This window comes from Narcine bancroftii, chromosome 1 (assembly GCF_036971445.1).
Source record: "Narcine bancroftii isolate sNarBan1 chromosome 1, sNarBan1.hap1, whole genome shotgun sequence".
NCBI lineage: Eukaryota > Metazoa > Chordata > Chondrichthyes > Torpediniformes > Narcinidae > Narcine > Narcine bancroftii.
The window spans coordinates 467,406,715-467,424,826 of NC_091469.1; the positions used below are offsets into that span (position 1 = coordinate 467,406,715).

Below are 18,112 nucleotides of genomic sequence, written 5' to 3' on the forward strand. Positions count from 1 at the left end.
TAGGAAACAGGCGGTGGATATCCCAGCAATAGGAAACAGGCGGTGGATATCCCAGCAATAGGAAACAGGCGGTGGATATCCCAGCAATAGGAAACAGGCGGTGGATATCCCAGCAATAGGAAACAGGCGGTGGATATCCCAGCAATAGGAAACAGGCGGTGGATATCCCAGCAATAGGAAACAGGCGGTGGATATCCCAGCAATAGGAAACAGGCGGTAGATATCCCAGCAATAGGAAACAGGCGGTAGATATCCCAGCAATAGGAAACAGGCGGTAGATATCCCAGCAATAGGAAACAGGCGGTAGATATCCCAGCAATAGGAAACAGGCGGTAGATATCCCAGCAATAGGAAACAGGCGGTAGATATCCCAGCAATAGGAAACAGGCGGTAGATATCCCAGCAATAGGAAACATGCGGTAGATATCCCAGCAATAGGAAACAGGCGGTAGATATCTCAGCAATAGGAAACAGGCGGTAGATATCTCAGCAATAGGAAACAGACGGTTGATATCTCAGCAATAGGAAACAGACGGTAGATATCTCAGTAATAGGAAACAGACTCCAGCTGTTCGCTCTGTGTATGCTTTTCATATATTTATATTCCTGTATGTTATCACCTTTGAGTCTCTTTCACTTCAGAAAAAAAAACACCCAATCTATGAAATCTTTCCTTGCAACTCAACCCCTTGAAATCCAGGAAACATACTTCTGAATATTTTCTGCCCCCCTCCCTCGCTTAATCACATCCCTTCCGTTGTGTGATGACCAAACCCATATCTAATATTCCAGAGCTGCGTCACTGTGGTTTTGGACATTTGTAAAGTCACATCCCATTTTGTTGCACTCATTGCTCTGGCTGATAAAGGGTAAAGTCAAGGTTCCATTATTGTTATGTGATACGTCATTTAGAATGTAACATAAATGAAATTCTTTGGAGTTTGTCTACCGTAAGGCTGACAGAGAGTCATCACTTTGTCCAGCGCTCCTCACAGCAATCAACAGCAACTACTGTTTCTCCCCTCAAAGTACTGACCAGGCCTGAACCTGCTTAGCTTCCGAGATCAGACAATCTCACGCGTATTCAGGCTATGGGGTTTCTGTCATTCAGGCTATTAGAAGTCAATCACCATCACCACTGTCTACCTGTGGCACCTCTTTCAGGGAAATACGACCCCAGATCTCTGTTCAATAACGCTCCCCAGGAGGAGTCACGTGATGGAGTAGTGGCTGGTCGGGTGGAACCAGCCCTCTCCAGAGGAAAAAAAAAAGTGTGAAAAAACAGAGCTCAATAAACATAAAATACAGGAAGAGAAAGATAAAGTTACAGAGAAGAGACAGAAGATGGCCCCCAAAAGAGAAAATGTAAGAATAACAGAGAAAAGGGAAGAATGAAAAATCACTGGAGAAGAAAGAGGAAGGCCTTACCTGCACGTCGGAGCAGAGAGCCACCGTGGAGAGGAGCTGCCGATCTCCGGTGTTGGTGAGTCCCCAGAGGAGCGGTGTCCTCCCGACCGGCGGACTTCAAGAATGGCTCTCAGAGCCAAGAAGAGGTGCGCAGGCGCAGTGTACAAGTAAAAGAAAAGGTTAATGCCGACGGGAGGGGAACTCAGCTGAGGAGCGGCCAGCTGAGAGACGCCCAGAATCAGGGCGTTCGGCTGGGGGAAGTAAAGAAGAAAGAAAAGAAGAATGGTGAGAAAGAGAATGAAGGGCTGGAAGAGGGTGAGTGGGAACGGGGCGACTGATAGGAGGACAACCTGCGGCAGGAGACCCAGCAGCGGGTCGGCCTGCAGCGGGAGGCCCAACAACAGGAGACACACCAGCTGGAGGCCCAGCAAGGATACAGAAGCAGCTCACCAGAGAAGGATGAAGATACAAAGATACAGAGAAGCGAAGAAAATGATACAGACATAGATACAGACACAGAAGAAGAGGAGGAAGAAGACCAAGAATTTCAAAGGAAAGAAGAAGGCAAAATAGAAGGACAAAGTTTAGATAAAGCCTTTTTCGAAGAACAAATGAGGTCATTAAAAGAATGGATATCATTAGAATTTAGTTCAATCAAAAGAAAAATGAAAAGAGCTGAAGACAGAATGCAAAGGTTAGAGATGGTCATGACTGAAATAGGGAAAAGAGTAGAAAATGTGGAGGAATGAGAAGCTGCTGTAGAAATGGAGATAAATGATTTAAGAGGGAAGTTGGAAGAGAGCAAAAAAAAAATTAAAGAGACACAAGATTTATTGTCTCAAAAAATTGAACTATTGTAAAACAACAGTAGGTGAAACAGCATAAAAATAGTGGGCCTGAAAGAAGGCAAAGAAGGGTTAGATATGAAGGAATTTATAAAAGGATGGATTCTGAAGGTGTTGGGAATGACAGACTCACATGAAGAAATAGAAATCGAAAGGGTGCATAGAGCACTAGTACCGAAACCACCACCATATCAAAAACCGAGATCCATATTGGTAAAATTTCTAAGATATACGACAAGAGAAAACATACTGGAGCAGGCAAGAAAGAAGGTTAGAGAAGACAATAAGCCATTGGAATATAAGGGACAGAAAAATATTTTTTTACCCGGACATAAGCTTCGAACTTTTAAAGAAGAGGAAGGAATTCAACACAGAGAAAACAATCTTATGGAAGAAAGGTTATAATTTTATATTAAGATATTCAGCGGTACTCAAAGTATTCATTCCTGGGGAATGGAATAGAATGTTCTCGGACCCAAAGAAAGCCCAAGAATTTGCTGAACATTTGCAGGACAGGAGAAGAGAGGAGGAGGAGTGACAAGAAGGATGACCAGCAAGAAAATATACAAAAATATGTAAAAATATAAAGAAAAGATAATGTATATATAAAGATTTAAAGATGGATAAGTGAAGGGGAAGAAGAAAAAAAAGAGAGAGCTTTGTTATAAGTATAGGAAAATAGTTTTCTTTTGGGGGTGCTGGGGGTGGGAGAATAAGGTCTCTGTGAAATCGGTTGACGCTTGCAAATAAGTTTGCAAACCGAATGGAAAGAGGAGTTGTGGTTGCTGTCAAGGGATAGGAGGCTATCCAAGGAGGGGAGGTTCATTTGGGCTTAAAGGGTTATTGCTTGTGGGGATTGTTGGGGTATTTCATGTCTTAAAAGTGTTGTCATATATTCAGATTAAAAAGGAAAACTTAAAAAACAGTAATGGAAAAAAGGGATGGAGGTGGCGAAGAGGCGGAAAAGAAGTGAAAATAAAGATATAAGATGACCACATTGGACTAAATGACTATAAACATTAATGGAATATATAACCAAGTTTAAGTGTATCCCATTGGAAAAAAAAATCACATATAATTTAAAAGACAAAGTTACGAAGATTGAAAAAACCTGGTAACCATATATGGAACATAACAGAAAGAGCAGGCCTCGGACCACCACCACCTAAACGATCAGATTTAATGTGAGTAAGTGGATGACACGTCTTTTTTGTTTGTATTCCTTTTGCATAAAGATATTGTTTTATTGTATTTTATATGTCCAATATTTACTATTTTTGGAGGGGGGTGGGAAGGGGGAAGGGAGGGATGGAGAAAAAAAAGAGAAAATATCACTGTGTATATTTAAAGAGATGCATCTGTAAATATATTGGTTGATATGGTTCATAGCGCGATAAATAAAGAATTACAAAAAAAATAACGCTCCCCAGGACCCTGACATTCTTTCTATATGTTTAACCTCGATTCACGTCCAAATTAAATTCCATATTTTCTTACTTTCCCAGTTGATCTATATTCCATGTAACCTTAGACAACCTTGTTCACTATCTACTTTACCACCAATGTTAGTGTTATCGTCAGTGTAAGAAGCTATGCTAACTAATCCCTAATCAGTCCTCACCCCACCAAGTACAAAAAAATCCATCTTTCAGTATCCCTTGCAAGAATTTTCCAACCTGTCATGTAAAGCTCAACAGCCTGTAGTTCCTTTGCATATCCCTGGTGCTCTTCGTCATAGAATGATAGACTCATCTTAAGTTAAGGCAGAATATTAGACACCCGCGTCTTCTCATACTGTGGCTATTGATCATCCAGGATGTCACCTGTGGCTTATGAATAAATATTAATGAATATTTCATATTAATAAGGCTTTAGTTCAGTCTTTCGATGCTGACTTTTATCAGAAGTTTCCCAAAACTGCAAATATTCTGCTGCACGCATGTTTTACGATAACCGTGTGAAAATCAAAAACAATTTACTCGGCAGTCTAGGTTGCATCTGTGGGAAGAGAAACCAGGTAAAACTTTCAGTTCAGACACCCTTTGTAAGAATCAAGGAGACAAAAGAATCTTGTAAAGCTGTGGGGATGGTGTCTCAAATGGGATAAAACCACGGTGTCCATGGGGTTAAGCTGTCAACAATGTTATCTGGCCAATGAATGAGAGGATGAAAACATAGACAGCCAATGCCAGGAGGTATAGCAAACACCAGAGGACATCTGTACAAATTGAAGGGAGGAAAGTTAAGGGGAGACATCAGGGGTAGGTTTTTTTTTCCACACAGAGAGTCGCGAGTGCCTGGAATACCTTGTCTGGGGTGGTGGCGGGAGGCTGAAACATTACGGGCATTTAAGAGTCTCTTAGATAGACACATGGATGAAAGAAAAATATGGGGTTATGAGATAAGAAGGGTTTTGGTAGGAATGTGTAGGTCAGCACAACATTGAGGGCTGAAGGACCTGTATTGTGCTGTAGTGTTCTAACATAAAAAGACTGTGGGCAAAAGTATGTCGGAGTTGTGAAATGCAGAGCAGGAGGATCTGCCCATCAGGTCAGATTGGGAATGCCCTCTATTCCTAGAGGGAGGTGGGGGGGGGGAGCAAACAAGCTGAGTCAGTATCACAGATGGGCAACTGATTCAGAGAAATCAAGTTAGCTGTAGTTGTACAATTCAGTACCGAGTCCAGACGGCTACAATGTGCCCAGGGGAACGACGAGCATGTAGCCACCTTCTGGACTCGATATTGAATTCAACAGCTTCAGGCAACTTGATTTCTCTGTTATCAGTCATCCATCTGTGATACTGGTTCAGCTCGTTTCTTTTGTTCTTTTCTCTCAAAGTGGAGGACTTGCCCATCTTCACTGGCCAAACATGCCTTCAAACATTATATTTAACAACACCAAGATTGTTTTCTCTATATTCTCACCCTCAAATGACCAGCTACCGTATTTGACGACATATAAGACCCATTTCTATTCCCAAAAATTGGCTCAAAAATATCCCATAGGTCTTACATGCAAAGTTGAAATTATGGTGATAATGGTGAGTAACACCAACACTGATCATTGTTGCTGCGCGACTTGGTATCGGGGAGGAGGGATCCCCTGCTGTCTGCCCGGTATTGCCACGATGGATGCTGAGCAGGTCGTTGGCTACTCACCCAGCTTCAAGAAGCCCACGGAGGTGCTGTGGCTGTCCAGGAAGCGGGCCCGCAGCTTCGCCGGGCACCTTCCCTGAGTTGACCCATGCCTCCGCTGCTCACTTCCCCCAGTGAAAAGGCAAACTACGGTGGCCCCCGCCAGCAGCACGAGAGGTGTAGGAGGAACCCGTTTGCCAACACTGCCAACAACTGCAGGTGGCTTGTGGGGACCCCTGGCCCTGGGGCTTGGCTGCCTGCTGAGAGAAGCTGCACTGCAAAGTGAGTGAGAATTAATTAAAAATATTCTGCTTACCTGTAAATACACTAAAAAAAAATTCTTTGTATTTCCTGCTGTAATGGGATCTTATACTCCCATGGGTCATATACACCGTCAAATACAATAATCTGGTTTTCACTTTCAGCCTATCAGAGATATCCCTTCCCCCACCTTCCCTCCAGCTTCTGTTGTCTCCTTCCCAGACCCTAATGAAATGTGTTCAACCTGAAATATTAACTCTTTTTCTCTTCCCACGGATGTGGCCTGAAGTGATGAGTATTTATGGCAGTTTGTTTTTATTAGACATAGAACATGACAGCACTGTATAGGCCCTTTGTCCTCGATGTTGTGCCGACCTATATATTCCTACCAAAACAAAAAAGAAACCCTGTAGTAAAACACGAAAATCTGCAGACCTCGTGGTTGAAGTGAAAATACAATGGTGGAGAAACTCAATAGGTCAAAGTGTCCTTTATATAGCAAAAGTAAAAACTAAACCCTGCCTACCTCATAATCCTCTATTTTACTTTCATCCATGTGCCAGTCTAAGAGTTTCTTAAAAGCCCCTAATGTTTCAGCTTCCACCACCACCCCTGTCAAGACATTCCAGCCACCCACAACTCTGAGTAAAAAAAACTTGCCCCTAATCATTTCTCCCTTCACTTTGTAGAAATGTCCCTTGGTGTTTGCTATTCCATACCTGAAAAAAAGGTGCTGGATGTTCATCTCTCATAATCTTGTAGACCTTTATTAATTCTCCTTTCATCCTTCTTTGCTCCAAAGAGAAAAGTCTCAGTTCTACTAACCTTGCTTCATGAAACATTTTCCAATCCAGATAACATCCTGGTAAATCTCCTCTGCACCCTCTCCATTCCTTCCACATCTTTCCTATAATGAGGTGACCTGAACTGAACACAATACTCTCAGTGTGGTCTCTTGGTTTAGAATAAGTTTGTGAATCTTGATATATTTTGTAAAATGCACAAGGAAGTACAAAAGCATAAACTGTGTTCCCGTTGGAAACTGGCATTTTGGTCCATCTTGCCTGCGCTGACCAAAACGTCTCTGCCATCCTAGTCGAACCTACTTACATTTGACCCATATCCCTCGAAAAATATATATCTGTCCAAACTTTTCTTAATCATTGCAATGATACCTTCACTCAATCACCTCCTCCGGGAGTCTGTACCACATACCCACCACCCTCTGTTTAATAGCAAAAGTCACTCCTCACGCTCTCATTAAATCTCTCCCCCTCACCTGAAACCTAGGTCCTCTGGTTACAATTCCCTTCCTCTGGGCAAAGGACTTTCTGCTTTCACCCGATCTATTCCTTGCATGATTTTGTATATCTCTATGAGATCACCCCTCATCCCCATGAAAGTAAGGAATAAAACCTAGTCTGCTTAATTTCTCCCTATACTCAGCAGCCCCACCCCCTCATCCCAAGTCTTGGTACCACCTTTGTAAATCTACTCTCCATCTCTCCAGCTTGACAACATCTTTCCAACAACATGGTGACCAAAAATGAAAACAATACTCCTCAACATCTTATGTGACTGCCACATGACCTTCCAATAACTATTCTCATGAGGGCCAAAGTGCTGAGTCCCTCTATCTACCTGTGACTCCACTTTCAAGGTTCTAAGTGCCTGTACTTCTGGGTCCCCTCTGCTCTACATCATGCCCCAGATCCCTACCATTCACTGTTTGGGTTCTTCTCCTGTTGGACCTCACAAAATACGACATCTCATTTCTCTGTATTCAATTCTGTCAACTATTCCTATGCCCACTTGCCCAACTGATCAATATCTGATGCAATCTTTGGCATCCATTTTCATTATAGATAACACAAAGCAATGGGCCCCGCACTGTACACTGTGATACATAATGAGCTACAGGCCTTAAGGCTGAAAAATAACTTTCCATTATCATCCTCTGCTTTTGTCTGTGAAGCCAATATTCTCTCTATTCTGCTGTATACCTTGGATCCCGTGCAATCTGATTGTCCAGAGCAGCCTACCATGTGGAACCTTATCAAATGCCTTGCTCAAATGCATATATACATTTACAGCTCAACCCCCCCCATCAACCTCCGTGGTCACATCTTCAATAAACTCATTTTTATGAGACGTGACCTCCTACTTAAAAAAACCACGCTGACTATTCCCTAATCAGCCTTTGTCCATCTAAGTGCACGCACATCTTCTCCCCAGAATACTCTCTTGTTCCTTACCAACTACAGTGGTCAGGCTGACTGGTCTGTAGCTTGCAGGCTTTTCCCTGCAGTCCTTCTTCAATAAAGGCACAATATTTTCCACCTTCCAGTCTTCTAGCCCCTCATCTGGTGCTTTTTAATGATGATTTGAAAATCGTTGCCAGGGAAGTTTGTAAAAATACAACATTTTCAAGCAAGAAAACAGATAGGAAAGGAAAAGGTAAATTTGAAAGTATTCCTCTGGCAGTACTGTACCAAACCATCTCAGGAACTATCAGGAACTTCTGCAAAGGCTGGACAGAGTATCTATATGTGAGTTAATAAGGTGCACCAACACTTTCCTGATTCTAATTACATAGTGATTTTGTATCCACCTTGGAACACTCCACATTGAAAGGAAGTTGCTGTTGTCCCCACAATTTTGTTTCTTGGGTACAAGATGATCAAATAACAATCACGTAGCCAATCTGTAATTTTTCTTATGGCAAAACGTGTGAAATAAAAATGCAAAATGTATGTTTATATTCAAAAAATTACGCCTTGGAAGAACAATTAATAGCTGGAATATTCTGATAGAAAATGAAATTGGACTAAATGTAAAATATATTCCGGTAATTATACCTGTTTCCTAGGGTGAGAACAACAACCACTAGAGGACATGTGTAAAAGATCAAGGGAGGGAAGTATAGGGGAGATAGCAGGGGTATTTCTTTTACACAGATAGTTGTCGAGGCCTGGAATGCCTTGCTACGAGTGGTGGTAGAGGTTGAAACATTAGGGGCCTTTAAAAGACTATTAGATAGGCACATGGACGAAAGTAGAGGGTTATAGGGTCGGGAGGGTTTAGCACTTTTATATGGTTCAGCAAAACACGGAGGGCCAAAGGGCCTGTACAGTGCTGTAACGTTTAAATGCTTAATGTTTTGTAAAAAAATTATATTTTGCTTTGAATGTTCCTATATTAATTGTTTGATGTTTCACTTGAAGAGATATCGCTAATCGTGAACTAAAAAAAACCACGTGTACAAATTTTGTGTATTTGTGCACATAACAAGAAACAAATGGCAGCACAGTTAGCGGTTTAGGAGTTTAAATGTTCTCCCCGTGTTTGCGTGGGTTTCCTCTGGGTGCTCGGGTTTCCTCCCACCATTCATGGTGTACGTCAATTGGTTGTATTTGGCGGCACGGGCTAGTGGGTCGAAAGCCTGTATATCTTTTTTTAAATATTTTTATTGATTTTAATAAAGAACACACCAAAACAAGTTGTAATTCTATATGGACAGTTACACAAACTTAAAAAGGCATTCAGAATGACAAAACATACATGAATTGTAAATCATATCCATAATTCATATTTTATATATATCTTTTTATAAAAAACACTCTAATAACACAAAAAAGATAGAGAAGAAAATAGTAAAGGAGAAAAACTCAAACCTCTAACCTAACCGTGTTACCAGATACTCTATGTGATTAGTATTAAAAGAAAAACGAACGTAGAAAAAAAAGTAAATAAAAAGAACATAGAAAAGATACAAGTCAGATAATATAATTACATTGAAGTGAAATTATAATGTAAGGAAGTGAGTCATAAATGACCCCCATAACTTCTGGAATCTTGTATCTGAATTATTAATTGAATAATGATTCTTTTCCATGTTCAAACAAGACATGATGTCACGCAACCACTGATTTTGAGTAGGCCGCATCCTTCCATTTAAGTAAAATCTCACGCCTCACCAACAGAGAGGCAAAAGAAACAGCGTGATTCTGAACCAGAGACAAAGAAGAATCATTCCCTCCCATTAAACCAAAGGGGGCCACCAAAGGATTCGGTGTTAAATCTATATTAATATTTTTTGATGAAGTATGGAAAACCGCTTACCAGTATTTTTCTACATTAGGAAAGTCCAGAACATATGAATGAATGACACTTCTCTGCTCTTACACTTGTCACACTAGGGGCTCACATCGGAATAAAAGCAAGACAATGTGCTCTGAGTACTACTTTAAATTTTAAAATGGAGAACACAAAACAAAGAGCTATTAGCCAACTTAGTAACCAAAAAGGCTGTTTATCTGTATGTCTAAATTTAAATTGCACCCTTGAAAAACCAAATCCAAACCTTAAAGTCAGAACATGCTGCATTGTTGGCTTTCAGATCAGGGTTTTGGATGAGTTGAGATGTGGAAATTTGTTTCTCCAATGAGTAGGATTAGAGTTGTCAGACCTAGACAGCCAGAGACTTGTTTGTGTTGGGTAGGGTTGCACAAAATGCGCATAAAAGCAGTGTTACACATTTCTGCTCAAGACCAGAAGTACATGATCTGAATATTCCACCGGTGTTTTGATAAATTGGATTTGATACATTCCACACTGAAATCATTCCAGCCAGAGTAATTGAATGAAAAGGTCATGGAGATGATCTGTTTGTTTAAGTCAGGGACAAGGTGAAAAAAAATCTGGAAATCCTTATTGAAGGAAAATGAACAGATGGCAATAGTTCTGTTCTTTTTTTTTCCCCTGAAAATAATGTTTAATTAAAGGCTTGCTCATTTAAGTGATTTTTTTTAGGTTGAGAGTTCTAGCCACAAAATTAAATAGGAATTGAGATGGGTCTCATGATAAGTTGAAATTGTTATATCTTTAATAATTTATTTGATAAAATCACTGTACCCATCTTAAGGATTGCTTAACACATGATTTTAAGCATCAGATGAAAAAAAGTGGCTACACTGTTGCCCATCTTTAAAGAGTTCATCTGGTTTATTAGAAGTTAGATGTCATGAGACTTTTAGTTCAATTAATGACATACTGTACATTAAAAATAATGTCATAGCATCAATGCCTGGCAGTACAGCTACCAAGTAGTCTATTTGCCCTCAACTTTCCTGTGGCCCTGCAAATTATTATCTCGGAAGAATTATTCAATTTCCTTTGGAAAATCTTGACCGAACCTGTTTCCATTGCTATTCCAGGCATGAAGTTTCAGATGCTAACTCTATGCAGAGAAGATTTTTTGCATTGCTAACCAAACCGCCTTCCTCCCACACTTAGATCTTCATACCCCTCATTTTTAATCTCGACTCTTTGTTTCTTGCATTATCCACTAATGCACTGTCTAAACCCATCGTGATTTTGCAGGTCTATCAAATCTCTCAAATTGCTTCCTGACAAAACACTCAGCCTTTATTTTCTCAGCTGCTAATGTAGAAAATAAAACACAATAATAAAGTTGGCATTCAACTGGAGATCTGGCTGAACATGGATGAAATGAAGTTTTATAAAATCATTTTAAATTTAGACGTACAGCACAGTTACACTGTTTTGGTCCATGGCTCCATGCCGCCCAATTTACACCCAATTAACCTACACCTTCGGTACATTTTGAGTGGAGCCCCTGGGGAAAACCCACGCAGAGCAGATATGGGGAAAACGTACAAACTCCTTACAGCCAAAGGAAGTTTCGAACTCCAGTTCCGATCGCTGGCACTGTAATGGCATTGCACTAGCTGTTATGCCAACTTTGCTGCCCCAAATCATGATGGATATAGATAAGGTACACTCATCCTTTTTTCCAGAGTACTGAGATCTAAAACTAGAGGGCACCGATTTAAGGACAAAGGGAAAGAATTTAGAGGCTCACCTTCTTCACACAAAGGGCAGTTGGTTAATGAGGGAGTGGTGGAATTCATAGAATTTTATAAAATAGGTGCAGGACAAGACCATTCAGTCTTTTGAGCCTGTTTCATCATTCAATAGGATCATGACTGACCATGCAGCTTCATGCTTTCTCTCCATATCCCTCGATCCCTTTAGCCATAAGGGCCACATCCAACTCCCCTTTGAAAATATCTAATGAACTGCCACCAACAGGTTCACAACTCTCTGAGTAAAAAAAGAATTTCCTCATCTCAGTCCTAAAATGGTTACTCCTTATCCTCAGACTGTGACCCCTTGTACTGAACTGTCTTCCTGCATGCAACTTGTCTAGTCCTGTCAGAATTTTAGGTCTCAATGAAATCCCCTCTCATTCTTCTAAATTCCAATGAGTATTACCCTAGTCTATGCAGTCTTTCTTCCTTACATTGTCATGTTCAAAATACATTTAGACAGGTTCATGGATAAGAAAGGTTTAGAGGACTATGAACCAAATGCAGGCAAATGGGACGAGCTTGGTCAGCATGGACAAGATGGGCTGAAGGGCCTGTTTCCCTGTTGTAGATCTCTATGACTCTTCGCAAGAATGAGACTATTCATGATGTTGATGAGTGGAACTCTCAGCGAGTATATCAGAAGACACTGATAATAGATTCTTGGGGCTTTGAAAGATATCAGAGAGAGGATTGTGATGGATATAATCACAATTATTCAATTCACAAGCATTTGGACAGTTTCCAGTGCCTCAAGCTTGTTCAGGAAAGGAAAGAAGGATGATTTGTTCCACCACTTCCCAAGTTGCTTAAAACCTAAAAGAAAAAAATGCACAATGATGGAAGCAATGAACAGCCTATACAACATATGGCTAACAGAATTAACAGAATTAACAGAACTAACAGAATTAACAGGTCAGATTGTGCAGATGGTTAGGTGAAAGTTACCGGCTCACTCAGTGCTTGTGTCAGCAATGTCTGGACCTGCAGACTGGATTGTGGAATTACAGAATGCAGGGGAGGTAGATGCTCTGATCCGAGATTTATCATTCAGCCCAGGGCCTCTTATAATTGAGTGGATACAGTATGTCTGACTCAGCTTGATTCCATTGCATTAAGAAGTGTTTTATTATTATTATTATTCATGGTAATATGCCAATTAATTAACAACATTTGATTGTTTTTATGTGGTTGTTCTGTTTTTTAAAAATTATTGTAATATTTTTCTAACTGCCCCTGAATTTCTCTGATCTGCAGAGACATTTAGAAACAGTGCAAGGTCTTGAGTCAGCACAAGCTGACAGGAGGCGGTCAGTGTGGGCTGAAAGTGGGGCTGCATTGAGCACTGCCTTAGGCCTGGTTACTGCACCAATGAAGCCCTACACTCAGTAGAAACCACATGCCCAGCTAAGGTTGGCGTGGCCACAGAGGTATCACCCAGTGGTGAGCTGGCTGTCCGATGTGATCTGGCCCATTGAGCCCAGGACCAGCTCATTTCTGATTACTTTTTAAGACCAAACTATTTCTGATTTCTAGCATCTGCAGTTTTTAATTTGATTTCATGTAGTTTACTGTCACCGAGCAAACTCATAAACATGGAATTATGAAATACCTCAAGATAAATTCTTAAATAACACAGATGCAATCTACCATGTGTGTAACGATTTTACAATTTGCTGTTTAAAGAGAATAGTAAAGATATCAGAAAGAGGAGTGGGGGAGGTCATCTGGTGTCTTGAGCCTGCTCTGCCATGCAACAAATACATGGCTGATCTCGTCTTGGACTCAATTCTACTTACCTGCCAGTTCCCCATCACCCTTAATTCACTTGTTATTTAAAATTCTACCTATTTGTGTCTCAAGTAGATTTAATGAGGTAGCCTCTACTGTTTCCTTGGCCAGAGAATTACACAGAGTCACTATTCTCTGGGAGAAACAATTTCTCCTCATGGCTGCTTTAAGTCAAGTTTCGATTTATTTCTCGCAAATTGAGGAGTTCAGTGAGGAGTGTTCTTCTGCAAACAGATGAACAGGCTATCTCTAACATTCTACATAGAGGGCAGAATTCCAGAGTATTGATTTGCAATTATAAAGAAATCAATTAACACCAAGGGCGCCAAGATAACACTGTTGTGGGGTTCTTTCATGAACCTGATGGCTGCAGGCAAGAAGCTGACTCTTAGCCTTCACATGCTTGAGCCTACTTCTTGATGGGAGGAGGGAGAGGGGAGTGTGGTTGGGGTGTGCTGAGTGTTTCAGGATGTCAGCTGCCTTTCCTAGGCAATGGGAGGTGCAAACGGAGTCCATGGATGGGAGAAAATTTTGTGTTATGTTGTGAGCTGCATTCACTGCCTTCTGTAGCTTCTGACAGTCATGGTCAAGCAGCCTGTGACCTGCTACGTTTCTCCAGCACTTTTGTGTATTTCATTTTGAAAGGCAAGGCTGATGTGGCATTGACTTTCTGTGTGGAAAATCATGCTCCACAAATTTATTTGAGCTTTTTGAATAGTTGACCAAGACAATTGAGAAGGCAAGGGCTACAGACTTTGAGTGCATGGGATTTAGCAAGGCCTATGATGAGGTTCCACACGGTAGGCTGGTCCAGAAGATTAGTTCACATGTGATCCCGGACAAGCTGGATAATTGGATTCAAGGTTGGCTTGACAGAAGTGGTGGTAGTGAAGGGATGTTTTTCACACTGTAGGCCTGTGCCACAGGGATCAGTGCTGGGACCATTGCCTCTGTTTATGATCTGGATGAGACTATACTTGGCATCATTAGTAAGTTTGCAGATGACATTAAAATTGATTTTAGACCAACAATGAGGAAGGTTATCCAAGATTGCAAGAGGATCTTGATGAACGGAGTCAGAGTGCTGTAGGAACAGCAGATGGAGCTTAAATCAAAGTGAGAAATGTAGCATTTTGGTCAATCAAAGCAGGGCATGACTTACACAATAAATAATACGGTACTGGGAAATGACATAGAACAGAAAGACCTCAGGGAACAGGTACATAGTTACACAGATCAACAAGGTGGTGAAGAAGTTTGACAAATGTGCCTTCATTGGTCAGGCCACTGAATTCCAGAGTTGAGACCTTATGTAACATCTATGCAAGATGTTGGTAAAGACACATTTGGAATACTGTATACAGTTCTGGTCGCCGAGCTGTTAGAAGGATGTCGTTGAACTGGAAAGGATGCAAAAATTATTCGTGAGGATTTTACAGGGGAGGGAGGGCTTAAATTATAACTAAAATTAGAGGGCAGAGGTTTATGTTGAGGGAGAAATTATTTAAAAGTGATCCATAGGGCAATTTTTTTTGCACAGTGCGTTGATGGAATGAGCTCCTTGAGGAAGTGAACGATCAAAAGTACAATCGAAACATTTGAAAGACATTTAGACCAGTACGTGGGTAGGAAATGGTCAGATAAATATTGGCTCAGCACAGTCAGATTAGACGCACTTATCTGGGCCACCTGTTTGGCGTGGATAAATTGGGTAAAAGGTCTGCTTCTGTGTGGTATGTTTCTAATTATTTTCTTTTTTTATATATCAAATTTACATCTTGGCATGTGGCTAATCGGAGAGATTTTAAGGTTGTCAATTAAAATCGTTTTTTTCTTTGACTTTAACTCTGTTAGAAAACCACTCCGCACCTCCAGATATCACCACTTACACAACAGAACACTCAATACAAGTGGAACGACCACAAGGCTCAACACCAAGAACTGTCCCAAAGTATGGCAATGCTGAGCTAATGGAAACTGGTGATGGTAAGTTCCATCCTAATGGCTTGGTTCATACTGTACACAATCATTACTCATCAGTTAACAGATATCAAAAATGTTTTCCATAAGTGATTCTGAATTTCAAATGAAATATGTCGACATGGTCAAGTGCTTGAACCAGTATGAATAATTATTATAACTTCAAACTTCCATTTATGTTAATAATAAATGTAATTTTGTGATGGTAAGGACAGTTTTAATCAATTGATTATCCAACTAAGTGGCCATCCATTATTAGAACTTTTTATTATAAGTGAAAATCTTAGAAAAATGCTTATGTAAAAAAAGTATAGTTGCAATGAATCTGGATCCATTTAGAAATGATCCATCAGTCATCATCGTGGCTAACCCTCGTAGTCGAGGATGATGGCCTTCCTTGATCCACAGAGTGAAGACGTCTGTGTATTTGTTTAACGTGTACTTGATGTTGCACTCTAAGACGCACACGAATCTTCACAAATAACCAACTAATTCCAATGGCATGGAATCCACAATGATTGGAACTGATGGATTGATTGCAGCCTTTGTCCAGCTTCACAGCTGTTGAGTTCAGAGTAACTTCCTCTGCCTGTTCCACCATTGAGGTCTTGGTTGGATTGTTCTTTTCAGGGACCTCACCCTTGACCTTACCCCCATGGGTGACCCCACCAGGAGCATAGCTCCAGACAGCATCACTCTTGGGATATCAGGACCACACAACCTTCTCCACCACGACAAGGTGGCAATCCATGGAGAAGCAGATCAGTAGAGGCTAGATCCTGGTGCACACTTATCAACTAAGCATTTATGCCACAAAAAGCTATTGATTTGAGTTACTGATCGCTGCCTGGAGGTGACAAACATGTGGAGATATGCAACAAATCTTTGCACATCTTTCTAACCAGTTTTGGAAGTTCTTGGATAAATTCTTCCTACTTCCTGTTGTGAATGTTTGTGGTGCGTGATAAGGGAAAGAGAGAAAGAATAGATGACTACAACATAGGTTGCGGGTCAGAGGTCTTACTGTCAGGAGAAGAAGATGGGTGACCTTCTTCATCTACTGTGAAGGAGGCTTTTTCAGTCAGTGAGAAGGTAAGATCACACAACAATGCAGAAATCAGCAAAGTGTGATTTGGAGATGAACTGGAAGTTGAAATGCTCCTATCTGCCTTCTTTCTCTTGGTGGTACTGAGTTTTGAAAGGAGTTTTTTTTCCCCCTTTTGCTGATGTCTTTATTCGTAAATAAGATTTTATTTCTTAATTAACTGTTGTGCTGGGATTTCTTGTGCAGGTATAATGAAAGTTCATACCTATTGATGTACCAATTTTCTAAATTAATTTGATAGCCTAATTTCCTGCCAGTCTCATCGATACAACCACAATGTAAAATGGATTGAAATAATTTGTCCTTGATGAAAGGAGGAAGATGTAAAGTTCAATTCATTTAACCTGTTTGGAAACATTCAGTTAGGGAATCTTTAGCATTTGTGAAGTGATTCTGGTGGCGTGGAATATATTTAAAATATTTCATTCTGGCTTGTGCCTTGTCGATGGTTGAAAGGCTTTGGGAAGCCAAGATATGAGTTGCTTGCCACAGCAAACATCATACAGGATGCAGATTTTATAGCCACAGCATTTATGTGCTTGGTGCATGAGCCAAAAAAGTGAGCAGGCAACTTCAGCAAGCAGTTGAGAAGGCAAACAATATTTTGGCCTTCATTGTTAAGGGACTGGAGTTTAAAAATGGGGGAGATTTGTTGTAATTGTACAGCTTCAGCTAGAATACCATGTACAATGAACAGATAGTTTGGGCCTGTATTCTTGGAGTTTTAAAAAATGAGAGGGGATCTTATTCAAACATACGAGATCATAAGGGATGATAGATGTTGGGATGGTTTCATACTGGGAGAGTCTCATACATGGGGACATAAGACAAAGGAGTGGAATTAGGCCATTCAGCCCATTGTCAGCCCCACCATTTCATCATGGCTGATTTACTATTCTTTTGTAACCCCATTCTCCTGCCTTCTTCCCATAACACTTGATTCTCTTCTTATTCAAGAGCTTATCTATCTCTATCTTAAATATATTAAATAACTTAGCCTCCAGGCTGCAGCAAGAAATTCCAGAGATTCCTCACCATCTCTGTTTGAAAGGGACATTTTTGTATTCTGAGGCTATATGCCCTCTTGGTTGCATACTCTCCTACCACAGGACGCATCCACCCCACATAAGTTAAGGGGCATGTCACTGAAAATTGAGGTGCCTAGTAATTTCTTCTCACAGAGGGTGTTGAACCTCTGGAATTCTCTGCTCTAGTGGATGGTGAAAGCTTGATCTTTATAATTATTTAAAATGGAGATGGATAAATAATGGATAGATTGAGGAATAGAGCAATATGGAGAAATGACACAGAAGAGGATGGGATTGTTCAGCCATTCTTTAAGGGAGGTAAGTGACAGGAAACTGTAGGTCAGTTGCTTGACTTCAGTGGTAGTCGAGATTCTATTAAGAATGGAGTGATGGGGGGAGTCATGTGATGGAGTAGTGGCCGGTAGGGGAACTCCAACCCTCTCCAGAAAAGTTAAAAAAAGATAGAGAAAAAGCAAAGGCACAAACTTAAAAACCAAAACAAAGTGAAAGTAAAAGTGTGAAGAAAATGGCAGCGAAGAAAGAAAATCCAAAAACAACGGGAAGAAAAGAAGAAGGAAAGACGTCGGAAGAAGAAGGTGAAGGCCTTACCTGTCCGAAGAGGCCCGCCGCGGAGAGAGAGGCCCGCTCCCACAGGTCAGTGGAGGTCC

The 18,112-nt window shown here is 40.8% G+C and overlaps 1 protein-coding gene across 7 annotated transcripts in view; it reads left to right on the forward strand.

Moving 5' to 3' along the window:
- Positions 1-18,112, forward strand: part of LOC138751857 (disco-interacting protein 2 homolog C) — a 661,234-nt gene that overhangs the window by 437,191 nt on the left and 205,931 nt on the right. For all 7 annotated transcript variants that reach the window (XM_069914709.1, XM_069914705.1, XM_069914708.1 and 4 more), the window contains one exon: positions 15,186-15,317. In XM_069914709.1, coding sequence (XP_069770810.1) covers positions 15,186-15,317 — 132 coding nt within the window. The remainder of the gene's footprint in view (positions 1-15,185; positions 15,318-18,112) is intronic.